The 24,603-nt window shown below is 37.2% G+C and overlaps 1 protein-coding gene across 15 annotated transcripts in view; it reads left to right on the top strand.

Moving 5' to 3' along the window:
* Positions 1-18,766, top strand: part of GNE (glucosamine (UDP-N-acetyl)-2-epimerase/N-acetylmannosamine kinase) — a 28,575-nt gene extending 9,809 nt beyond the window's left edge. For all 15 annotated transcript variants that reach the window (XM_026866092.1, XM_026866095.1, XM_026866101.1 and 12 more), the window contains 11 exons: positions 1,588-1,796; positions 4,657-5,108; positions 6,166-6,318; positions 6,749-6,961; positions 7,620-7,707; positions 8,789-8,999; positions 11,962-12,094; positions 15,150-15,368; positions 16,747-16,929; positions 17,576-17,692; positions 18,406-18,766. In XM_026866092.1, coding sequence (XP_026721893.1) covers positions 1,633-1,796; positions 4,657-5,108; positions 6,166-6,318; positions 6,749-6,961; positions 7,620-7,707; positions 8,789-8,999; positions 11,962-12,094; positions 15,150-15,368; positions 16,747-16,929; positions 17,576-17,692; positions 18,406-18,641 — 2,169 coding nt within the window. In that variant the 5' untranslated portion in view covers positions 1,588-1,632 and the 3' untranslated portion in view covers positions 18,642-18,766. The remainder of the gene's footprint in view (positions 1-1,587; positions 1,797-4,656; positions 5,109-6,165; positions 6,319-6,748; positions 6,962-7,619; positions 7,708-8,788; positions 9,000-11,961; positions 12,095-15,149; positions 15,369-16,746; positions 16,930-17,575; positions 17,693-18,405) is intronic.
* The last annotated feature ends 5,837 nt before the right edge of the window (positions 18,767-24,603 follow it).

The following is a 24,603-nucleotide window of genomic DNA, read 5'->3' as shown; positions in this document are numbered from 1 at the left end:
GATGGCAACCATCTTTGCTTTTTGCTACTTCAGCTTTATTCTGAAAGGTAGTGTAAAATCAGGAATCCTGGCTGTTGGAGGAAAAACATCACTGCCAATCATAGTTTTGCAGAGCCATAATGGATTGCAAGGGGAGACTAGAAACATTTTCTTACCTTTTACAACTTGAGATAGATTCCTGATCACCCTAATGTTACTATTACACCAAAACAATGTTTCACTATCTGTGATAAAACCGAAACTAATCTGTGTTAAAAATTGGGAAATCTTTGAGAAATTGCTAAATTTTAAGATTTGTAAGAATGGGATGTCACAATAGACTTTCCTTTAAAAATTTACTGACAAAAATAAAATGCAATATAAAAGGAGCATGACATTGTATGTCAATATTGTCATGCTTGCATAGGAGCTGCACAGAAAGAGCTTCCCTAGCTGTCAAAACCAGTAGAGAGATTGATACTCGGAGTCAGAGACGAGCAATCCTTATGCATTAATATGGAAAAAGTTTACTTGCTATTAAACTGTAGTAAAAATCTGACATAACGTTAGATTTCGTAATGAAAAGATGGCACTTACCTAAAATACAGTTATCTTTGGAAGGAGGACAACGATTAACTTATAGATAGCTGATCTGATACACTCTGCTACCAACTTAGTAGTTTCTGTTTGAGGGGGACACCACTATATACTTTTTTAATGGGCTTTTCCTTTTCTCTGAAATGTTTTTACCAATTGCTAAATGGAAACAAAACCCACAATAAAAACATCAAGGCAAAATGGTAAACAGAGGAAGTGCAAACATTAAAAATTATTACCTAGTTTAATCAGCTGCTAAACAAGTTGTAAAATTTGGTTAGAGAAAATGTCTTGTTACAGTAACTCTTGATGTTGCTTGTGAAAATACTGTTTCTGTGGCATTTCAACTCAGAAACTTTTTTTCACTAACCTCCAAATTGCCTGATGATGATAATCACCCGTATTTATCTACTTGTCTCTAAAAGTTTTTGTCTTATTGTAACCTAATTTTGTATTATTGAATATGTTGATGTACTTTGGCCTGCAAAACAGCATGTAAGGGTTTAGAAGCTAATGTTTAACTCACTTTACCTCAACAAAGTGTCTAACGGGTACATAAACTGACTGAGGTAAAAACTTTCTCTTCTTGTTCACAGAGTCTGTCAGTGAATATATCTTTTAGCTGTTTGTCCCATTCTGTGGTTTTGGAATATGAGGTTATTTTCTTTCACTTACTAAGGCATCAATCATGTATCAGAAGTTTCCATCTGAACAGGAAAAAGTAGTTTAATATTTAATTACAGTTGAACTTTCTATTACTTAAATATTGTTTATATAGAATTTTTATATATTATTTATAGAAATAGAGGTATTTAGGTAAGAAAGAAAAAATAAGCGTCCTTTTCTAAAACTTTCTAATGATAGGTACTGTCTTTTATCAATGGATGAGTTAGTATGTGTCACAGTTCTGGGTTGCACTTGTATATGCCTATTATGAAGTGTACCGTGTACTTGATATAAAGATTATTATTAATGTTGCTTCTCCACCCCCCTCCCTCCCATTTATTTCAGGAAGTGTATTTCAAGAATCTTTCAAAACAGAAACAAAAGGAAGTAATGGAGAAGAATGGCAACAACCACAAACTTCGTGTTTGTGTGGCTACTTGCAACCGTGCTGATTATTCAAAATTAGCTCCCATTATGTTTGGTATAAAGGCAGAACCTCAGTTCTTTGAACTTGATGTTGTAGTGCTTGGTTCCCACCTGATTGATGATTATGGGTAAGGTGAATTTTTGTCTCTCTGCCAATCTGTTTCTGGGTGTGAGTGATAATATCATGAATGTTAGGTAACAAAATCCTTGTCATCATGAATGTATACAACAAAATTTTAAAAGTTTTTTTTCAGATTTTATTTAATTTTGAAGCTGCTTCTGTGATTGCATATTTCTGTTTTGTTGGTTTTTTTAACGTCTCGGAATTTTAGAAATTTGTATAAATGCTGTAACTGAGATGTGCAACAGGATCCCAGACAATATGAAGTGAGAAACTCAATTGAGATTTCTCTAAGAATCTGGTGATTATTGAAGAAAAACATGCTATAGATTTTAATTTTCACAGAGGAAAGAAAATCTTCAGTCATTTAATGTTGTAGCTCTTCCACTTTGTATAGTTATTGGAGAAAGTACTTATATATTCCATATCCCTGGGGAATACTGTTAGTTCTTCCTTATGGGACTGTGGAAGAAGGAAAGGGTAGTTGTCTCTTTCTGACAAAATAAATAACTGATAGATATATTAGGTATAGGGTGTTATGGAAGGGACCCTAATCTCTCCTGCCAAACTATAAGTAAGCAGTCAGATAACCTGCCTGGGAGGATGGAATGTCTTGGTCCAAATCCCTTTCTTTAGAAGGACTTTCCACATCCAGGTGAATAGTCTGCTGCTTGTTGGAGAAAAGGCAGAAGGAGCAGCATACATATTCTTACTGGGGTTGTGATTGGTTGGTTGGTTTTGCTCAGGCTGTATTTACCAGATTGGGCCCAGTAACTGAAATAGATAGGAAAATGCTTACTTTACAAGTCAAAATCAGACTTTAGGATAAGGCTTGCAGCATATTTAGCATTGTTGAACTTCTAGAAATGTTATGCATATCTTCAAGTGAAGACACTTTCTGGACTTTACAACAAGAAATTTTAGCACTCTATACTTTAGAGTATGAGAAAGTTATATTATCTCAAACTATTAAAACAGGAACTTTCACTGCTGTTCATTCTCAATATAGTGTTCTGTTCCTTGCTTTGTACTGGATGCTGTTTCTAATAACATGTCAAGGTGAATTCAACACCACAAATGAAACCCAATTTAAAAAAAACAAACAAAAAACCCCCAGTCAAACTTCTTAGCAGGTTAGCATGTTGAATTACATCCTGCCTGATTCGAGAAATAAGGTGATCCCATTTTATTTGCTGAAGAGAAGAAACATGACCCTGATTTTTCTATAGTTCTGAATCCTTTGCTGGATTGCAAGACTTGTGCAGAGTAGCACAAAATACTACTTTTTTAATTCCAAGGTGTTTAACACCCATTTTTCTGATGTAAATGATTAGTAATGCACAAAGCAATAAAAGTTTTGATCTGAAAAATGTTGTTGCTTTTGGTTGCTTTGTGGTAAATATTCTTAAACCCTGGTACTGCTTGGGGCTTTTTTGGGGACCTAGCCCTGCACTCCTTTACCTGGGGGATCCTAGAGAATTAAAGGTCCTCAAAATGTATGTGTTCTAATGATTTGAGTAGGGTAATTGGCAGTAGCAGAATTTGAATGATAGTGATCCTGCAAAATGTTTCTTACTAAAATATTTAGAGGATAGTAAAAGAAACAAAACAACAAAAATGCAGAGTCTTGTTCCCTAGATTTTCATCTTTCAGAAGGGAAAGAATATAGAAGAGGAGAAAGTTTTTGAGATTAATTGCACACAGTAGAAAAAAAGTAGGTCTGTGAAGGGTAATTGTAAATGGAGTTGGAAATGTAATGCAGTTTATGCTATAAAAATCTGAGCCGCTTCACTCAGTCACATAAAAAGGATTTGCCTTTTTAAAAAAACAAATTACTTTAGTTACTTGTAGGAAGGTATTCTGTGTGTTTCAGCAGTGAGAAGAATTGAATTGTTAGGATTTTCTTTAGTCATGCAGAATGGAGATTGCTTCTTTACTTGAGCTGGAGCACTTTATAGTCCTTGCTATCTTTGCTCAGCTTGCAGATTGTGAGATTTTCATTTGCAGCATATGAGTAGCAGAGTGGATTTAATGAAAATTAAATCTGGTTGAAATCAGTTTAAAAGTGTAATGCTTTGAATAAGATAGTGAATGTGTCAGATGGATTAAAGACAAAATTGGAAAGCTTCTGGGTCTTTTCTCATTCCAGCCAGAGTGTGCAGACTTCTTAGGTCAGGTTTAGTGCATGTGGAAAACAAGTATTATACAGATGTGTGATCTTTCATATTTCAAACATGTTAACTTTAAACAGTAATAATTCTTAGTATTCAAGGAATGTTTTAACTTCCTCATTATGAAATAAAGCTCATAGGCTGTGTGGAAAGCCTTTTTTTAAGTCTGTTTCCTTTGAACTTAAGGCCTTTGTGCAGTGATTTCTGAAGTCTGTAAGTCTTTATACAGCTCAAATACAAAATCTGAAAAATGAATGATAGCAGCAGGATGTTTTCTTTGAACGTACAGGCCTCAGCTTTGCATCATATCTGTTGTATTTACACACTTGTCCAGCAGTTGATATATTGGTGAGTTGACATACCTTTCCTGAAAGGAAACCATACCATATCTATTCTCCAAAAGGCTCTGCAAACACATGAACAGAGAGTTTGGTTTCTGAGGATTTCCAGAATATGTTCAGCAAAGTGCTCATTAAAGGTGTCTAGAAAACTTGATGCTTGGTATATGAGGGAAGATCTTCATATAGATGAGAACATTTTGTTAAAATCTTAAAAACTGTTTTCCTCAATGAAGGAGATATGATAAGCAGGCCTGTGTTCAAATCCAGTACCAACTATTCTAATACACACTTATTTTGTCAAACTGTTGCTGTAAACCCAAGTTGTACTAACTAACACTTTTGCTCTTACCTTCAGTAATACCTATCGTATGATTGAACAAGATGACTTTGATATTCATACAAGACTGCACACCATTGTGAGAGGGGAAGATGAGGCAGCTATGGTGGAGTCAGTTGGCCTTGCATTAGTCAAGTTACCGGATGTCCTGAACCGCCTGAAACCGGATATAATGATAGTTCACGGGGACAGATTTGATGCTTTGGCTCTGGCCACATCTGCAGCCCTGATGAATATTCGCATTCTTCACATTGAAGGTGGGGAAGTCAGTGGGACCATTGATGACTCTATCAGACATGCTATAACTAAACTGGCCCATTACCATGTGTGTTGCACAAGGAGCGCAGAGCAGCATTTGATAGCCATGTGTGAAGACCATGACCGCATCCTTTTAGCAGGCTGTCCTTCGTATGACAAGCTTCTCTCTGCCAGAAATAAGGACTACATGAGTATTATACGCATGTGGCTAGGTGAGCAGTCCACTTCTTACTTTTTTCATATGAAGACTTTCAACACTACACAAAATCACTAACTAGGTTATCAGTCTATTGACCAGTGACTGAGAAAAGTACAGGAAAGAAAGAGACAGACTTCATGCTAGTAAGTTTAAATTTTGTTAATTGATGATTATCAAGCATCAACCTGCTTCTCAAAAAACCAGTATATTTGGTAATAGTATCTTGTATTTCTTTCAACATTTTCTTTTTCTTTTGTTCTGTGTTCTAACATGTACAGCTGGAAAGCTACAAATCTCTCCTAGTAACTCATCAGGTCCTTTTGCTAAATCAAAAAAAGTTACCCTGTAAATAGGTAACTTCTCTGAGCTGAACAACTTAAAAACAAAACAGTCTTATGTGAATAGTTATTTTGGTATAAAGGATATATTTAAATAGAATCAAAACTGAACAGGGCTAATCTAAAAGAAATCAAAGGGAAATTATATTGTGAACATTCTTTTAGGGAATACATGTTCACTGACTTACAAATAATTCCTGTAAAAAAAATGAGGTTTTGTGTTTGGTTTGTCAAAGATAAAAAGCAGTCTCCTATATGGCACAATAACCTGTGTAGTTGGATGCTGGAATTTTCTTAGATCAGTAGATGAATATTTTGCAGATAAACTTTTTTATCAAATGTACTAAAACAAACTTTTTTTAAAGCAATGGGAATGAATCTTTGCTTGAAGATGGGCAACTGACAGAAAACCTGAGCAGCTTCAGGGCTTTCATGTTAATCCAGATTTATACTGGTGTGAGCTTTAGATGTAGGCCTGAAAGTTAGCAGATTGCTGGGGTTTAGGTAGTGGTCTCTGAAGTAATGAGATTTGCTTAGAGAGGCAAATAACAAGCTATATTCTCCTGTTATTCCCTTGAATTTTATTGTAGCATTGAAATTTGTGTTGGATACCCCCTTCAATGCCTTGACTGTTCAGGCTTTCACATCTGTATACAGTTTCAAAAATGTCCTCCCTTCCTCTTACAATTTTGTGCCAATAAAAAAACCTTTTCTTTGGCTTCTTTTGGACAGGTGAAGATGTCAAAACCAGAGATTATATAGTTGCTCTGCAACACCCTGTAACCACAGATATTAAACATTCCATAAAGATGTTTGAGCTTACACTAGATGCACTCATCTCCTTTAAAAAGAGAACACTTGTTCTATTCCCTAATGTGGATGCAGGTGAGTAAAATACCTTTATGACAGAAGGACACATGGAGTATCCTTATGGAGTGCTTTTATCCTGGAACCTCCAGCCAGGTGGAAATAGCTGGATGGTCTCAGCATCATGTGTGCATCACCTGCAGTTCTATGTTTACATTACTGGAAGACATGACAGCTTTTCAGTGGTGGTGGGGAAGACGAAGGGAAACCATGCGACATGTAAAAGCAGTATCAATGCCTATTAAATAAACTAAAAGCTACATAAAGATTTTTGCAGTGGTTTTTGGGGTCAAATTTGGGCTTAAGTGCCCAGCTCTGCGATTTATACTGTGAGGGTAAAAAGAGAACAAAAAGAGCTGGCAATTCAATGGACAGCTGTTAGTCAGTCCTTTGCATGTTTGGACTTTCAGTTTAACAATCATTTATTCTATATCTTGTTTTTCTGTAGGAAGCAAAGAGATGGTTCGGGTGATGAGGAAGAAGGGCATTGAACACCATCCTAATTTTCGGGCTGTAAAGCATGTCCCGTTTGACCAGTTCATTCAGTTAGTTGCTCATGCTGGTTGTATGATTGGCAACAGCAGTTGTGGTGTCAGAGAGGTGGGAGCATTCGGTACGCCAGTTATTAACTTGGGGACACGTCAGACAGGAAGAGAAACAGGTACACGTTTGCTTAACTTTCAATTTCCTCATGGTTCTGAGGTTTTTTCTTCCAAGTCAAATGAATGCTTGACAGAGGCCATCTTGCAGTATCAGTGCAATTTTAAAGCTTCACTGGTTAGTCCTGTATTGATAGTGCTGCTTGTGTGTTTATGTAAGATAATGAGGTTTGCATCTGTAAAAAAGTTAAAATACATCTCCATTTGCAGTGGATTTCATTAGCAGAATAGACAACTAATTGTTTTCCTTTACAGCTAGTTGGGTGTTTGACATGTATTGAAATTTCACTTTAAAAAACAAAAACTTTTCACCACTTCAGGAACTAACTGTATTAGTGTTTCACAGATACGCAGGTATATAGCCATTTACTCTCCGTTTTCATTTATGCATTTTTAATTTAGTAATAGGATTCTGTTGAAGGCTAATATGCTACTCTCTAGTGTTTCATAATGCATGACAGCATATCACAGGAGTCACCACTGCTTTACTGGGAGCAAGAGGATGCACATAACTGATGAAAAGTGACGTTGATCTGGCTGGAGTCTTTTCTGCTTAGAGGAGATAAAAAATAATTTTTTCTTCATCTCTAAAGCATTTCTTATCCTCTAATGTAATTTGAGGAGCTGACCTGTCCTGTTATGTTAACTTTTGTCATCTAGGTGAAAATGTTCTTCATGTTCGTGATGCTGATACCCAGGATAAGATTCTGCATGCTCTACACCTGCAGTTTGGTAAACAGTATCCATGGTAAGTGTATAAATCTTGCTTCATTGGAGGGGATGTTAAAGCAGTAGAGTAAAAGGCATTTAGTCCTGAGATGGATCGTTGTATCTGGAGTGCTTTTAATAATCTAATGTGAGGTTACAAATTATTTTTCATTTCACATACCTCATTCAGAATCATAGTGCCATATCTGGTATACAGATTAGTAACATTTTGTTCTACAAATACTAGTAATGTTTTGATATAACTAGTAATTTAATATCCAAAAGAACACAAAATTCTATGTTAGCTTAGACTAGCATAATTAAGAGAGCTTGTTCCATAGGAACAGCATAGGGGCAAACAGTCTGTCAGCCTACCCCTGACTTGTGCCTGAAAGGACACGCTACTTCATAGCTGGATTGACCTCAGGCATGACACATATAGAGTCCTGAGTGCAAACTTCCGGGGAAGCTTCAGGATTATAGCAAGATGCTTTTCTGTTTTTCTTCAGCCATACAGTATCTACCCTCTGTTCTTTTAACATTTAAGTTCTTACAAACTTGAAGAGGTATTTATCTAATTAAGGACAACAATCAAAAGTATATTTCTTAAGAACATCAACAGAGTAAAAAAAACTGAATCATGTAATGCCAAATGTCTGACACCTTGTATGATGATATTTTAAAAACAGACTTATATGTTGAAAATTGACATGTATGTACAGTTTATTACTGTGCAGTTGTCATCTGTGTTAAGTACATCTTGTTTCACATACTTAAACTTTCCATATGTTAGAGCTAGAGCTTTATTATATGAGTACTTTCATTAAACTTTTAATATTTTATGTTTTTTGGCATCATGAACTTTCCAGTTTTCTACATTTCATGTTTCATATTCCAAAATGGAGCTAATGTCAAGCTTGCACTATCTGTTGCGTGATCTTCAAACTACTGATACTATCTACAATATCCCATGACAGACTCACGTAGTGTGAGCTGCAGTATTGTTGTAGTAGCCATATCGTGATTTTGTAATGACACAGTGTTACAGCCTTCTTTCGTATAAAGAACTTATACACTGCAGTGTTATTTCCAATTAAATGGGGTTTTTTTTCATATTCTAGCTCAAAAATATATGGAGATGGTAATGCAGTTCCAAGAATTTTGAAGTTCCTTAAGTCTATTGATCTTAAAGAGCCATTGCAAAAGAAATTCTGTTTTCCTCCTGTCAAAGATAGTATTTCACAAGATATTGACCATATTCTAGAGACACAGAGTGCTCTGGCTGTGGACCTGGGTGGAACAAATCTCCGAGTAGCAATCGTCAGTATGAAGGTAAATATTCTGTTGTGCTTTTAGATATTCTGTTGGGCTTTGTGGTTCTGTTCCTACAGTGGGGATATGGGCTTGTGATGCCAAAGAGCTCCAACACAAAGCAGTCCCACTGGCTCTTGCTGTAGAGGGGTAAAGTAGATTTTTTTTCCTCACTTGTTGCACCTTTAATACAGTCTTGATATAACTTGCCTGCTGGTTTGCTTTTCTGAGACTGCTGTTAAGCTAGCAAAGTACATTTGCTAAAAATGCAAGGGAATGCTGGAATAGATAGTCTGGAAGGGTATGGTATCTTCATTGCTAAATAGTAGGAACTGGTTAAAAAAGATTTCTTAAAACCAGCTGAATTAGTTTCTTGATCTTTCATTGGAAAAGGGTGGTGGATTTGAGTTGTATGATGATCTCATATTCCTATCAGGGTTTGGGCTGCCCAGGGAGGTGTGAAGTACCCATCCCTGGAGGTGTTTAAGAGTAGGGTCGACATAGCGCTTAGGGATATGGTGTAGTTGGGAACTGTCAGTGTTAGGTTAATGGTTGGACTGGATGATCTTCCAAGGTCTTTTCCAACCTAGATGATTCTGTGGGGTTTTTTTTAAATTGTGCTGTGTTCTTTAATGTATGAAAAGAGGTGGTGCTTGATGGTTTATACTATAATCAGAATAAACAGCATTTGATACATACACTAGAATTTGTAGAGAGTTTAAAGACTGAGGGAGTTTTGAGTCTGAAGTGTCTCTCTTCCTGTGGAAGTAACTTATTTGAAATAGGCTGGAAGTTACAGCCCTTGTAAAGGATGTATGTTGATGTTCAGGTTTAGGAATACTGTGTGATCGAATGGTCTCTATTCTTTGAAATTCCTCAACCCATTTCTCTGGTAATGGCACAGTTGGAAGTTTTCCTTTGCCTGTGTCATAGCACTAGTAAGTATGCACTGCTTGCATAGCTTAGTTAGCCAGTCAGCTAACTTGAAAAGATGAAAAGTCCATGCTTGGCAAACACAACAAAATCCAATGTCTTAAAAACAGCAGGTGAGGCTACCAAAATGGCATCAGTATCAGTTTGATGCCAAATCACCTGCAATGGCATCTTAAAGTGAAACAAGTAAATACACCTATGACTATCAGCTAATTATCCAGAACAACGGAAAACCCACAAAATTGCTATTTAAACTTGTGAGCTTCAAGCTTATGGGATAAAAAATACCTGGTGTAAAAATATTTGAAAAAATTCTTATCCAGGTTGATAAATGAAAGGATAGTTGGGACTGAAGAATTCTGATTCATTTAGACACCTGTCTTCCTGTTTGGAGGGGGAAAAAAACCCATAGAAGTCCTGAAATCTGCAGCACTTTAAAGATGTGAATAAAACTCATGTTGAGGAGTCTCTGGCTTTTATTCCCAACAGTATTGGACAGTTACTCCTACAGTTATACTGTATACTTCCAGATAAACACATGTGTTAGATATAGTGACCCAGAAAGAAAATTTGCCTGCAGAAAGGTGAGGGGCTACATAAATGGACCTGGTATGGTCTATAATTTTTTCATTCATTTAAAAGGAGATGTCTGGCAGATCTTTAAGGTCTTACAGTCAACTTCTAACAGTATAATTTTTTGGATGTAAAATTGACACCACAGTTTTCTACCAACAGAGCCTGGGGGGGAAAAAAAATTAAAAATCCTGTCCATTTTACACAGTGTAGCTTGAAGTGGCATTTATGAAAGTTGAAACATTAGCAAATCAGAGTGGAAAGGATCAGAATTACATAATAAAACTTATACAGTAGATGTAAGCATTTAACAGAAGATGGCAGAATTAAAGGTCTAGTTTTCATTAAGAAAATGAGTTTTGAAAAGCTCCTTTTAAAAGCTGTTCTGTCCTCTGATAATGTTTGCTGCAGCCTAGTCTTCCAAAGTAACTTCCTCTGATTTCCCTCCCACTCCAAACCAAAAGTGAAGAGGAAACTAAACATAAAAATTGCCAAACTATTGCTGACATGATGCTGAAATGATGAGATCTAATATTCAAACCACTGACATCTTGGACTTCTCTAAGTTACTTTGGCAACAATGAATCAGCCGTGTTGGATCTAGATTGTCTTTGTTACTCCTTTTTGCTCAGTTGTATTAATCCAATGGTGTTTACTTTGTAGAGTACAGGGGGATATAATAGAGAGAATAACATCGCTAAACAGCATATCTTCCACAGTTTCCTGGCCTAATCCTGCAATATTAACATTACATTAAGATTAGTTCCTTAGTACCCACAGATTCAGGCACGCACAGTGAATTCTTTCATTACCACTGCATGACTCCTAGGGTTGAAAATGATCCCTTTTTCCTGGGCTCTCCCTCCCCCATACAAGATACATCACAGTAGATGGTACTCCAGAAATATTTCAAGTGACTCAGTAGTGATTAGAAGAAAAGTTATTTCTGAAAGGATAGTAATCTTGACACTGAAATTTCCAGAATTCCTATCTGGCTGACTCTCCTGCTGGTAAAATAGCAGTCTCTGTGACAGCATGCAAAATTTTCATGTAGTTGAATTGGAAACATTTTATTCTTAGAGCACGATGGCGTTTTTGTCCTTTTCGGCAATTGCTGCGCTCTCTTTTTTTTTTTTTTTAGTGTTTAGCTCAAGTGCATTGTTGTATCATGGTTTACTCATAACAACAGTTCCAGTAGCTCCTGTGATACTTCCTTACATGATCCATGTGTTCCTTAAAATACGTATTTTATTTCAGTCCGGGGAGATTGATTACAGAAGCAGAATGTAATGCATCGTCTTGCAAACTTGTCCCAGAGAGTTGTCAGGAATCTTGCACAGAACAGTCTGTAGGACCAAGATCTAAGGCATGCATCTGTTTTGGGGTTTTTTAAGAGTTATGACTCTCCATTTTTAAAGTGAAGTTTCATCATGAAGTACATTTCTGTGGAGCATGTTATGTTGTTTTTAATTTCTAGGGTGAAATAGTTAAGAAGTATACCCAGCTCAACCCTAAAACTTATGAAGACAGACTAGAATTAATTCTAAAGATGTGTGTAGAGGCTGCATCAGAGGCAGTAAACGTGAACTGCAGAATTTTGGGAGTAGGTAAGTTAACAAATAATAACTTTGGGTTTTTTCCAACATGAAATGAAATCACTACCAATTAATTTAAAACACCTTCGTAAAACAGATTTTGTGTATTTTAAGCTCTTAAATTATATCCTTAACACTAAAACTTTTTTAAATGTCTGAAAATAAGAAGCTGACTATAAAGACTGAAGTTGTCCCAATCTGTAACAAACACAAAAGGAATCTGCTAAGTTATATCTAAATTATGTCTAAAATGTGTCGTGTATGGATTTTGTGGACTTTGAAGCTCCCTGCAGTCTCAGAATTGTAAGTCAGATGCTTGGTGTATATTGAAATGGCTCTTCAAACAACTGCGGCTGAGCAAAGTTTCTTATACTGTCTGTAAGCCTTTCTTTATGGCCAGGATAAACTGTGAAACAGAATTCTCAGTTACAGTAGAGCAGAGTAAAAAAGGCTAAAATGTTAAATTAAATTTGCAGGTAACAAACAAGAGCAGACTTTTTGTTGATTTCCGGTTTACTTATACTGTACTAGAGTTCCAAATTAAACTATTTGTTTATACAGACAGGACTTCTTCAGTTTAGTGGGAAATTGGGGCCTAGACATTACAATTATTTATGCAGGTGTCAATTCATGTGTCCTGGATTTTTAGAAGGACATAAAATCCTAATTTTAGTTGTGAAATGCTCCAAAAGTAAATGAGTTTGCTCCAGACCAAAATTTACTTGAAACACAGAGAATGAAGAAAAGTTAATCTGAACTTTTTAGAAGTATTATTCAGAACAGTGTTAAGTACACAAAGCCATAAGAATAAAAATGTCAGACCTTCAAATCACATCTTTCAGACTATCTGCTGGGCAGTACACATAACCACCCAGTTAATTTTATTGTGCTCAGAGGCTAAATCTTTGAAAGTCTCATAGTTCCTGTAGAAAAGATGGTAAATTCTGCAGCAGTCACTATTGCAAGTTCTAAGAAAGTTTACAGTCAGCTATCTTTGTTAGGATAATGAAACCAGAGGTTTGTATATGGGGGAAAAACCTCACCTTTTGTTTGTCCTTTTACAAGAATTACATTCCTATTTATTCTTCAGACCCCTTCCTTCTGTGACTGATTGCTTACTGTTCAATTACTGAGTAATGAGAGCAAAAGCTGTGCTACAGAATAAGAAATTTCTTACCTGGCTGTTTTTCTTAGCTGCTCTTTTTGCCATTCAGACTCATAGTTGGATTAAGAATACTAGATGAAATTGATAGTTCTCTTTAGAGAATGAATATATAATTCCTATGGGAATAATTAATGTAATAGATTCTAGTAACTTCCTTAAGGCTAATAATCCATAAAATGGAGAATTCATGTAACTTTGCAGAAATTTTTGCAAGACTGAGCTGAAAGGCTGAACTTAATCCTGGACTTTTTATCAGTAACACTGTCCTTCCAGATATCATATATAAGTGTAAAAGTAATAAGAAATTAATATGGAGAAAGAGCTACTAACAGAAAGCAATGAAAAAAAGTGTTTTCTCCTTTTAGTTCTATAAACTGCTGTCAGCACTCAGAATACTACCTATATGAGCATAACTTCTGTTGAAGAACTCCCATTAATACAAAACAGGTTTGCAGAGTGATTAAAAATTAGGACTCTGGGGGAAAAAAAAAAAGCATCATTTTCAACAACTTTTTGTCTTGATGATAAATAAGTCCAGATTGCAACAGCTCTGCAGCTAGTTTTGATTTTGTTATTTTTGTGCTTTTTTTTCCGCTCAAAACAAGGCATTTATATTAAAAATTGTTTGATAAAAATGAGGGAAAAGTAAAGACTATCAGGGCCGAAGAACACTAGCAGCTGTTACACTTTTCACAAATTTTAAACCAAAGGATGCCCAGATGTATGCACAAACATTTCATAGAGGTACCTGGTAGAGCTATCTATTTACTGCTATTAGGCAGCATTTAAGTTATCTTTCTGGAGCTGACACTAGAGAGAAGAGGATAAAGAGATAGCTTCTGCTAATTCCCACAGTTGTTTACATAAATTACCAAATTATGCCATTTAGAAAAAGTAGACATGTTCTAGTAAGTTACTGCTGAGTTAGGTACCAAGTAATAAATAAATAAGGTTTTGTTGTAATAAACATTGGTTTTTTTAAATCCTAGGGAGACCTTCACCGATTGACATTGGGGATGTCATTCCTATTAACGTACTTGCTGACAGGTTCTCAGATATTTGTTCTTTACAAACTGAGGTTAGGGTCCTACAGCTTTAATGTTCAATTCAGTATTTTTTTAGTTCACTTCAGTAGTCTTGTAGTTTTTATGGCTGCTTTCTACTATAATGTTAACATTAGGACCCTTTTTTTCTGAACATCTTTAGGGAAGTGACACAATTATATAATTTCTGTAATAGATCAAATGTTCAAAACTTTGTTGTCTAGAGCCAAATACCTACATAATAGTGGCCTACTTTTCAAAGGTCCTGAAAGAGTCCATCAACTTTGGGAGCCTCTTCAGCTAGAGAAAACTATTAGCAGTTACTCTGTTCCATAGTCAAATCTCTCAATACAGTCTTGATTTTTCTGGAAAACTATTTTTAAATAGAAATCACTACTCAAAGTCCATTGATTATTTTTATCAGTGATTAAAATAATCCAGTGATTATTTTTATAAATCTTGAGAGTTGCAGCAAATTTCACAATAATTCTACAGTTTCAGGGTTTGAACCAATTTTATACAGTTTGCTACCGTATGTCTTTCATAAATGACTATAAACACAAGTATTAAGTGATTTGCTGCAGTCTTGCCTGAAGTAGGAACATTAACCCTAACCATTACTCATCGAGTTAAGTTACTGGGTGCATTGTGATTAGACCAATGGAGTTCTATAAATTATCTTCACATGTAAGAAATTGCAATGCCAGTAATACTCAATAATTTTTATTTTCATGCTCTGCTTCAAAGCCTATTTGTAGAAATAAAAATACTTGTCATTGCAAAGAGAAAAACATGTTTTACTTAAAAGTACTATATGAACATAGTTTTGACTTTTGTCTTCTATATTTCTGGGACTTAGGCGTTTCTACAGGTGGACGGGTAAACCCCCGAGAAGGAATTGTGCTTCACTCTACAAAACTCATTCAGGAGTGGAGTTCTGTGGATCTCAGAACTCCAATATCTGATGTTCTGCACCTGCCAGTCTGGGTGGACAATGATGGAAATTGTGCTGCTCTAGCAGAGAGGAAATTTGGTCATGGAAAAGGAATAGAAAACTTTGTAACGCTCATTACTGGTACAGGTGGGTATGTGTCCTGTTTCAGCTAGGATAGAGTCAAGTTTTCCCCAGCAGAGAGAAGGGGAAGGGAACTCCAGCTGGGTTATTCATACCATGCTGACGTCAGGTCCAGGGGCGGAACCTTTCCTTGCTCTTTGGCGGGCTTGGTGGGGAACCTTTCTTTCCGTAGACCAGCTATCGGTATTTCTCTGTATATCGTTTGTCTTGTTCACTGTTATTGCTGTTTATTGTTGTTACCATTGATACTGTTGTTCAGATTGTTTTATCACTCTGTTGTATTAAATTTCTTGTTATTTTAGCCAGGGTCTGTGTCTAACTTCCAGCCTGACCGGCGCGGGTGGGGGAGGGGCAACGGCAGTGTGCTCTCTGATCCCAGCAAGGCTTAAACCAGCACAGTATGTTAAGAGTGCAATGAAACCCAGAGTCAAAATAGCAGCACCATCACTCAGAGGATCACCCGATGTTAAAAGCATAAACACCACCACTGTGCCTGGAAAACCTTAATACACTAGGTTCTTAAACTAAAAATTCTTTTGCCACTATAACTGTTTGTTTCTTTTAGGGTACTTTTTAACTTATTCAGGCAAGTGAAAAATTTGCATAGCATAAGCATCTTGATAAAAGAAATTCTGCTGATACAGCTATAAGGCAAACAATTTTTTTTTTTTTAAATTAGGAAAATCTGAGCAACTTTAGCTGGAATAATTTTGCTTTTTCCAGCTTTATAGCTTAATTCTCTTTCAGCTGCAGAAATAGAAGTCAGATCAGGGAATCTATCTGGAAGATAAGCAACTGAATATGAAACATGATTCTTATATCTCAAATGCACATGTGGGGTAACTTTTCTCATTTGTTAAGTATATAGTCATTTAGAATGGTGACAGTAATGACTAGCTGATGGATCCCCACCTAGGGTTAGAGAAGGGGCAGCAGAGGATTGCAGATCTAAGTGTCCTGGCTCTTTAGTACACAAGTTTAGCTGTCTAAATACAACATTAAAACAGCTCCTCTGAAATGCAGAATTCTAAGGCCACTTGAAAGGTTAGGTTTGTGCATAAAGAGTATAACTCAAAAGCATAAAAAATATGTCCTAGTAGTTCAGTACCACCCATAAGCCTTTTTAAGAAAGGAAAAGCATTATATACCATTTTGATACATACGTGAATAGGAGGGGGATATAAGCTTTCTTAGTAGGTGTGTCAAAGTGTTCTTCAATAACCAGTAATTTTTGGTTTCCAGATAGAAGAACATTGATGCACATATCTCTTCTGTCACAGCATAAGCAAATGCCAATGTCTGCAGAACTGGGGCCTTTTAAAAACTGTTTGGCTTGGGTTTGTTTGAGGTTTCTTTAACTGTAGAAATTTTCACATCTTTGCAGGAATTGGAGGCGGAATCATTCATCAGCATGAATTGATCCATGGCAGTTCTTTCTGTGCTGCTGAGCTTGGGCATATCGTTGTATCTCTAGATGGACCAGAGTGCCTGTGTGGTAGCCAAGGATGTATAGAAGCATATGCCTCTGGAATAGCTTTACAGAGAGAAGCTAAGAAACTGCATGACGGTATCTATGTACTTTATTTTGACCAGAATATTGCAAATTTCTTCCAATACTGCAATTTAGTAAAGATGATGTTAAGAAAAATAGACCTACCATCTTTTTTCTAGGAGGAGATGAGAATAGGTTTACAGGCAACCAGATAGAATACCTGTCTATGTCTAACCCAGAAACCACCATAGCACAATACAATTCTCTTTCACTGATAGCAATACCCAGGGCAAACCACATTTGGAACCACTGGTCTCAGAGTAATTAGAAGCAGTAGTAGAGTTTAGTGTCTCCTTTTTAAATGTGCTGTAAGGTAATCTGACAGGCATTCTGTAAGGTTTGGTTTCACAAGGATTGTCTTTCAGCAACAGCTTCTCGGTCTTAGATAAGTTTGAGAACATTCATATTTTATTTTATTAACTTTTGGAGCTGACAAGACTAGTGGATTACCATACTAGAGCTGAGTTTGTCCTACTTCTGCAAGTAGTTCCCTAAATAATATGAATATGACTGCTTTGGCTAAACTCAGGGTTGGACAGGTTGCTCTGGATTCAGCTTGCAAGTAAGATGTAAACATTTTAACTACCTGTTTGTCACCCTCCATTTCTTGACTTACCACATCACCATGTTTTTCTCTTGGCTTTTTCTCTTCTTCAAACAGAGGATCTGCTTTTAGTAGAAGGAATGTCAATGAAGAAGGAGGAGGTTGTTAGTGCTGCACATCTCATTCAAGCAGCTAAACTTGGGAACACAAAAGCAGACAGCATTCTCAGAACAGGTGAGAATGTAGACCAAAGGATGGAACACTCCCAGGATTATATTTTTGGAGATACAGAAATGGTAGTGCACTGTAACCCTACAAACACAACTCTACACATCGAGAACATCTTTATATAAAATTTAGTAATGGTAATGAAATGTTAAATATAAATACGGGAGAAAATGTGAGCAGAAGTGTGTATTAAAGGTCTCCATACCAATAAATGAGAATGAGATGAAAACATCAGTTTTAAAAATAGTGAGGTCTCAACACTCATATTGGAGAATTTAGGCATATTTAATTGTAGGCAGGTGAATGGCTAGCCTGAGCAAGCAAAGACAATTTACATATTACTTGTCATATTTTACTGTTTTACTAGCTTTCAACACAGTCCTTTTCCCCATATGCAGCTGATACCGCTAGGGTGGTAGAGTAATGCTTTCCTATTTTCTCTTAGTTTACAAGTGTGGTAATGCATTGCTTTGTCTTTCACATCCATATCATCGGATTACACATTACTGTGCAATAAAATTGCCTTTTATTTTACTTTTGAAAGAAAAATTAATGGTGAACTCATACTGTCCGATAACATAAACTCAAAACTGTGCCATATGGAATAGAACACTTTGCTGACAGTGTCTTTTGCTGCTAACAAACAGACATATTTCAACTACTGATTCCTCGACTGCATTGAGTATTCTACTTAATTTCTTTTTACTTTATCTTTTCAGCTGGGACAGCATTAGGCCTTGGAGTTGTGAACATTCTGCACACCATGAACCCCTCTCTTGTGATCCTTTCTGGAGTTCTAGCTAGCCACTATGTTAATGCTGTCAAAGATGTGATAAATCAACAGGCTCTGTCCTCTGTTAAAACTGTGGATGTGGTGGTCTCAAATCTAGCAGATCCTGCTCTTCTTGGAGCTGCCAGTCTGGTACTGGATTATACTACACGTAGAATATACTAGGTACCTAGAAGAATTATAGAAATGGACTATGCAAATTCTCAATGGGTGGAGGGAATACTTTGCCCCAAATTTGTCTTTGACAGTAGTTGCTGAATCAAGTAGTGATCTGAATAATTAGTGGTGACTTACGCATTTCCTAATTGAGGTATTATCTTTTTGTATTTTTCCTAAATTTCATCTGACTTTTTAGGACCTGATTTGCAGTTCTGGTTTTAATAATCACCTCTATCAGTAAGCCCTTATGTTGCTTTAAGTGTAGCTGAACTATTTATAAGCAAATCTTGATGTATGGTGTGTCAAATTATAGCTAACACTTTGGGATCCATATCTCATTTCCAGCCTATGTAAAATGAGAAGTCTACAATATGACCAGCTTTTCAGTTTCCACCCTTCTATCAACAAAGTAAATAATGTAATCACCAATTGCAGGCAGTAATTTTAGTGGGTGGAAATAAGGAAAGTTGCCTCGACAGTCTAAAAGGCTGCATCTAGAAATTGTGGTTCATGAAGGACTTAGTGTGGAGGCAGTAATTTATTACATCATCTTTAGAGGGCAGAGTCCCATCTTACAAGCTTTGCATATGAAGGAAAAAGACTATGGCCTAGTGAGCTTACAGCCTACAGAGCAATCCAAACAAATCAACAAGTGTAGCAGTGAGGATCTTTGTCTTCTGGCTATGGCCAAAAGTAAATTATTTGAATTTTATTGTTTGGTGTTTTAAGGGACTTAGTCTTATATTGTCTGCCAAATGACCAGATGGAGGACTGTTTATTCATTGGTAGCCGGTTAGATGAATTTCAACTACATGGCACATCTGATCGTAAAGATTCTACCTTTCAAGAAAATCTTCCACTGCAGAGTGACACAGTGCATCTCCTCAGCAGTTCTGGTGGTTGCAGATACACTGTTCTTGTCCTGCATTCACCATCAGCTCACAGGATGGAAAGTCAAATCTGAGCCTCATCCTCATCTTCAAGACATTCAGAAACCTGGGAGCAAAGTGTGTCAAATACCAATGAAGGCTTGCCTAGGTAAACTGTGGTTTGTTTCTTTAACTAACTCTTCTTGATATATGGCACACTTTAAAGATACTGTATTAATAAATATTTGACAGAAGGAAAAACTGAAAAATAGACCCATCTAACTGTTCAGCTATCCCAAAAAGAAGATACTTGTGGAGGAACAGCCATATGACCATCCTCTGTCCTGCATTTAATGGCCTATTTTGACATGTATTCTGAGAAGCCCAGTAATGTACTAGTACAGGGGAATAAAAGGGGCTATTTCCACTCTTGAACTTCTCCAACCAAAATGAAACAATATTCTACAACCACTGCCTTTTCTGTACAATAATCTGAGACTGAACAGCTGTTAGTATACTGAACCACTGTACTGGCTAAGTCTGGCATATAATCTACACAAGTTGCCTTCACTTCATTCTCTCTTTTACAAGGAATGCTTACTGAGAAGTCACTTTTTCACAACAGATTTTAGAAACACCATCAGATCTCCTTCCTGATGTCTTCAGGAATAATGGTACAGCCTCTATACTATAGTTTTTATTGGAATCAGCAACTACTGGCTCTTAACCAGTTGCAAAGTTATAGCAGGCTTTATGTCACTGGGGTTCTTAGTTCATCATTCTATGTGTTGTGGTTTACTTGGTGATTTCCACTACCTTCAATACCAGAGCAGTAGCTCCTTGAGCTGGTCAAGGGGAAATCACCTTTGCTGTATGGTGATTGTAGCTTGTGTCAGGAGTAACAGGATTGAGGTTCCAACAGCCCTGTCATTTGATCTTTTCATCCTCTACCATCACAAGGAATGCTTGACTAAGAGTGGGACCAGGCTTTTGCTTTCCAGACCTCCTGAAGCTCTGTATTTTTGATATCTTAGACTCCAGTCATGTTCTTCCCTAGGAGCTGAAGGGATAGTGCAGGCATAGAAAAAACATGAAAGGCTAAAACACATTTGAAAAGCTATACTCTCAACACCTTTAATGTCTAGTCCTGTTAAAATGATTCTTCAAATGTTTTTGAAGAATTTTTTTCCATCAACTAGACAAGAACCTGTTCCAGAAGTCCTTGCAGTGTTTCTTGAGAAGTTTGTGGGTTTATGCAGTCAGAAAGAATAAAAACTCTTATTTAATAACATAATAGTGATTTTGTTTGTTTCTCTTTCCTACCCTGTTCAGGACTTTATCATGGACCAGAGTTTTTATGGACACTAGCTCCCACTTCTGTCTAGTCCTAGGGGGAACAAAAATCAGAAACATCTCAAGTTTGTAGCATAAAAACACAGGCACTAAGGTACAGACAGAGTTTATACTCAGATTCAATCTGCATCTGATTGCTGTGTCCCTTTTAAATTCTGTGGAGAGTGTACAGGCATTAGTAAGGGCAAAACACCTGGACTGTATACCCCTTGGACAGACCATTCCAGATAATTGCATTTGGAAAATGATTTATCAAAAGCACATTACAACTAGTGCTTTGACAGCTGATGTGTAGGTGCTAAAACCATGTATTTAGTATATAGTTGGCTTAATGTAGCACCAAGCTATGTTTGCTTTGTAATCTGAAAGCAGATGGTTTGCACTGTGGACACATAATGTGTTAGTATCAACTAAAAAATGCTCATGAGATTCTGAAGCCTTGCTTAAGTTTGCATATAGAGCTGTAGCACTTCTGGGTTGGTTCATCTGGCAAGTTCACAAAAAAAAAAGATCAAACCCTATACTTTGCTGTGGTGCCCAAACCACTCACTGCTTGTACACTGCAGTTTGGTATAAAGTCAAAGATGCCTGCTTTTTCAGATTAAGCAAGACAATGAGAAGACAAGTAATAGAGCCTGTTCTTTCTGCTGTTGTCATAACTGAGGAAAGTTTTGGGGTTCACAGCCCTCATTCTGACCTCAACAGATTAGCAGTTGTATCCCAAACAAATCACAAATTACTGTCAAGCTGTTACTGCTAGATGAAGAAATCTTTGCATGCTTGGAAACACATTTTGTCCCTTCATCAAAAAAAGAGGTAACACATCACACCACTTTTGCCTTGCTTGTACTATTAGACCACCATTGCTGTAACTTTGTATGTGCAGATGTTCTGAATAGTAAGTCTTCCACTTTTTTTGTATGAAGCACATTGTATAGAATTTTTAAATGCAGATAAAATGCCAAATTTGTAATTAATTAAATAGAAAGTGTATGAAGACTGTATTTAAGGTAAAATTATAAAGAAAGAGCCTGATTTTTTCAAGGTTCTTTTACTTTCAATTTCACAACCATGCAGTAAGGATGGATTGTTATGACCCAGATTGGGAGCCCAGAGAGTCATACCCTCAGGTATAAATGAAGGTGAAATGACACCAAACAACCAGTTAAAATACTTGCAGTAGAGACAACTTAAACTTGGAAAAGGATAATAAGCAATGTAGTCTCTTATTGATAAATCTGTAAGAAACAAAAGGAAGGAAGTGAAAGAAAAGGGAAAGAAAGAGTCAAAGAATCCAGATCACCATGCCAGGTTCCAGTGTTGTCTCAGGTCCAGTGATCTTGGGTGGTGGGTGCACACCCAGTAAAATTTTCTGTCACCTTTTTAAGTTCACCTTAGCAGCTGATTTGCATAGTAGACAAAGAGAAGCAGGTATTCCATGAACTCATTTGCATGAGACAGGGAAAAGATGGAGCACTGAGGGCAAATAGGGTGCATTAATCCTTCTGTCCAGTTGAGTTCAGTGGTCATTGTGTCCCCCTACCACCTTTACCTTTTCGTCTGTTTTTACTTCTTGGCAACTATCCAGTCTTTAGCTTGATCTGGTGCCAGGTGTTTTCTCTCTTAGCTCTTCTTCAAGGCTGTAGTCATAAATTAAAGTGTAGGCATTAACCTGACACAGTTTTGCTCAGACTATGTCTCCTCCCTTCATGGTTTATCAAGGTAATTTGGCCATACAACTGCAAGGAAGCAGAACCATGCACCCTTTGATACACTCTGTGCTTCCCTAGACAGATAATTCATTCCTTAGACTAACCACAAAGGCCACAGTTTGTCCTTGAGACTTTCTGTGTCACTGAATGTTTGAGGCATTAACTCCTTCAGTTCCTCACAGGATACAGCACTTTTTAAAAAGCTGTTAAGATTTTAACCTCATCTACACCTCATACCTTCAGCTGGGTAAAATTTCTGCACATGGTGATCAGCTGTGACCAGTAAACAGCACAAGATTAAATGTTTGCTTCTAACTGTAGCCAAAGGCATTGCAACACTGTAATCATACATAAATGTCAGTGAAACTTGAATTACTGATACAAGATATACAACTCTGCCATGTTGAACAGTGTTGAGTATCCCTTCCTCTCTCAAACTAGAAGATACGAAACACTTCAATGGACCATCCCCTATGAAGTCAGACTACAAAGGGCTGGGTTGTCAGTAATCTTGTAATACCTGAGAACCCTGCAGACCTGGTGCAGCCCCAGGCACACTACGACTCAGTGCCAGTGTATTGCTGCAGCACAACTGTTCTGCAGATGAACAAGCTTGCCCACATGACAGGTACTATTAGAGGAATTATCTTTTGGCAAAGTCACCTACCTTGTCCGTTCTAAAATATAAACCAGTAACTATACATTTCCCACTTTACCAGCTGCTCAGAAAAAAAAAAAAACAAAACAAAAAACACCTGCAAGAAACAGACAAGCCAGAGCATGCTGGTTTATGACCACTTAAAAGTGTTCCTCCAGCTAAAAAGGTGCAGTGCTATGGTTTTCAGGGTCCCTGCTTTCTAATGAACCCATGACCTTCTCTCCATCCCCCTTCTTCTCTACAAATGCCCATTATCATTTCATACTGACAGGGTGCTGGCTGCCACCTGATCACAAGCTAAACAAAGCAATTTCTATACAAGAATGTATTCAGGAGGAGTCTGCAGCTTCTCTCTCAATGGTGCATGAGATCTTTGTGCAGATACACCTAGAGTTTTGTTTGAAGGATACAAAGTGTCCAATTTTTCTTCCAGATTCCACTCATTCAGTTTTCTGCAGCAGCTACAAGCTATAGAGATAAGCAGCAACAGTTGGAAGTTAAAGCCAGTAAACAGAGGAATGAGTACACTCAACTAGGCTAGAGAAACCAGTTGTCACATGAAGTCACAAAACAAATTTACAAATGCTGACTTCTGAACAAGACAAAAATCAGTGTTCAGAAGTAGAAACAAGAGCTTAGATTTTCCTAAATAAAGCCAAGTATTCTTCTGCTCAGTGTCAACAAGGTTTAAGTACGTAAAGTAATTCTCACTCACAGAAAGTCTGAATAGAACACTGGTGAGGCCACACCTGGAGTGCTGGGTCCAGTTCTGGGCTCCCCATTAGAACAGACAGACATACTGAAAAAATCCAACAAAGGGCTACAAAGATGATTTAAGCAACTAGATCATATCTCCTGTGAGGAAAGGCTGGGAGAACTGGGACTGTTCAGCCTGAAAAAGAGAAGGCCCTGGGGGAATCTCATCAATGTGCACAAATATGACAGAGACAGGCTCTTTTCAGTGGTTCCCAGTTACAGGACAAGAATCAATGGGCAAAGATAAACACAGGAGGTTTCCTGATGTTCAGGAGGAACACTTTTTCACTTTGAAGGTGGCCAAACACTAGCATAGGCTGCCCAGAAGTGGTGGAGTCTCCCCTCCCTGGAGATCTTCAGAAGCCATCTGAACATGATCCTGGACAGCCAGCTCTAGGTGGCCCTGCCTGAACAGGGAGGTTGGACCAGATGACCTCCAGAGGTCTCTTCCAAACTCAGCCTTTCTCTAATTCTGTGACAGCACTGATACAGGAGGTAGGAAGGAGACAGCGAGCTAGCATACTTGAACATAAAATCAAGGCAGAAGAGAGAATCTACAAAATCTCAGCACAAGAGCTAGAGGAGGTAACCAAAACCCACAGAGCTGCTTGTTAAGTATT

The sequence above is a fragment of the Athene cunicularia genome (genome assembly GCF_003259725.1).
Source record: "Athene cunicularia isolate RWA chromosome Z unlocalized genomic scaffold, athCun1 chrZ_part2, whole genome shotgun sequence".
Lineage (NCBI taxonomy): Eukaryota > Metazoa > Chordata > Aves > Strigiformes > Strigidae > Athene > Athene cunicularia.
This window is presented reverse-complemented; position numbering and strand designations above follow the sequence as displayed.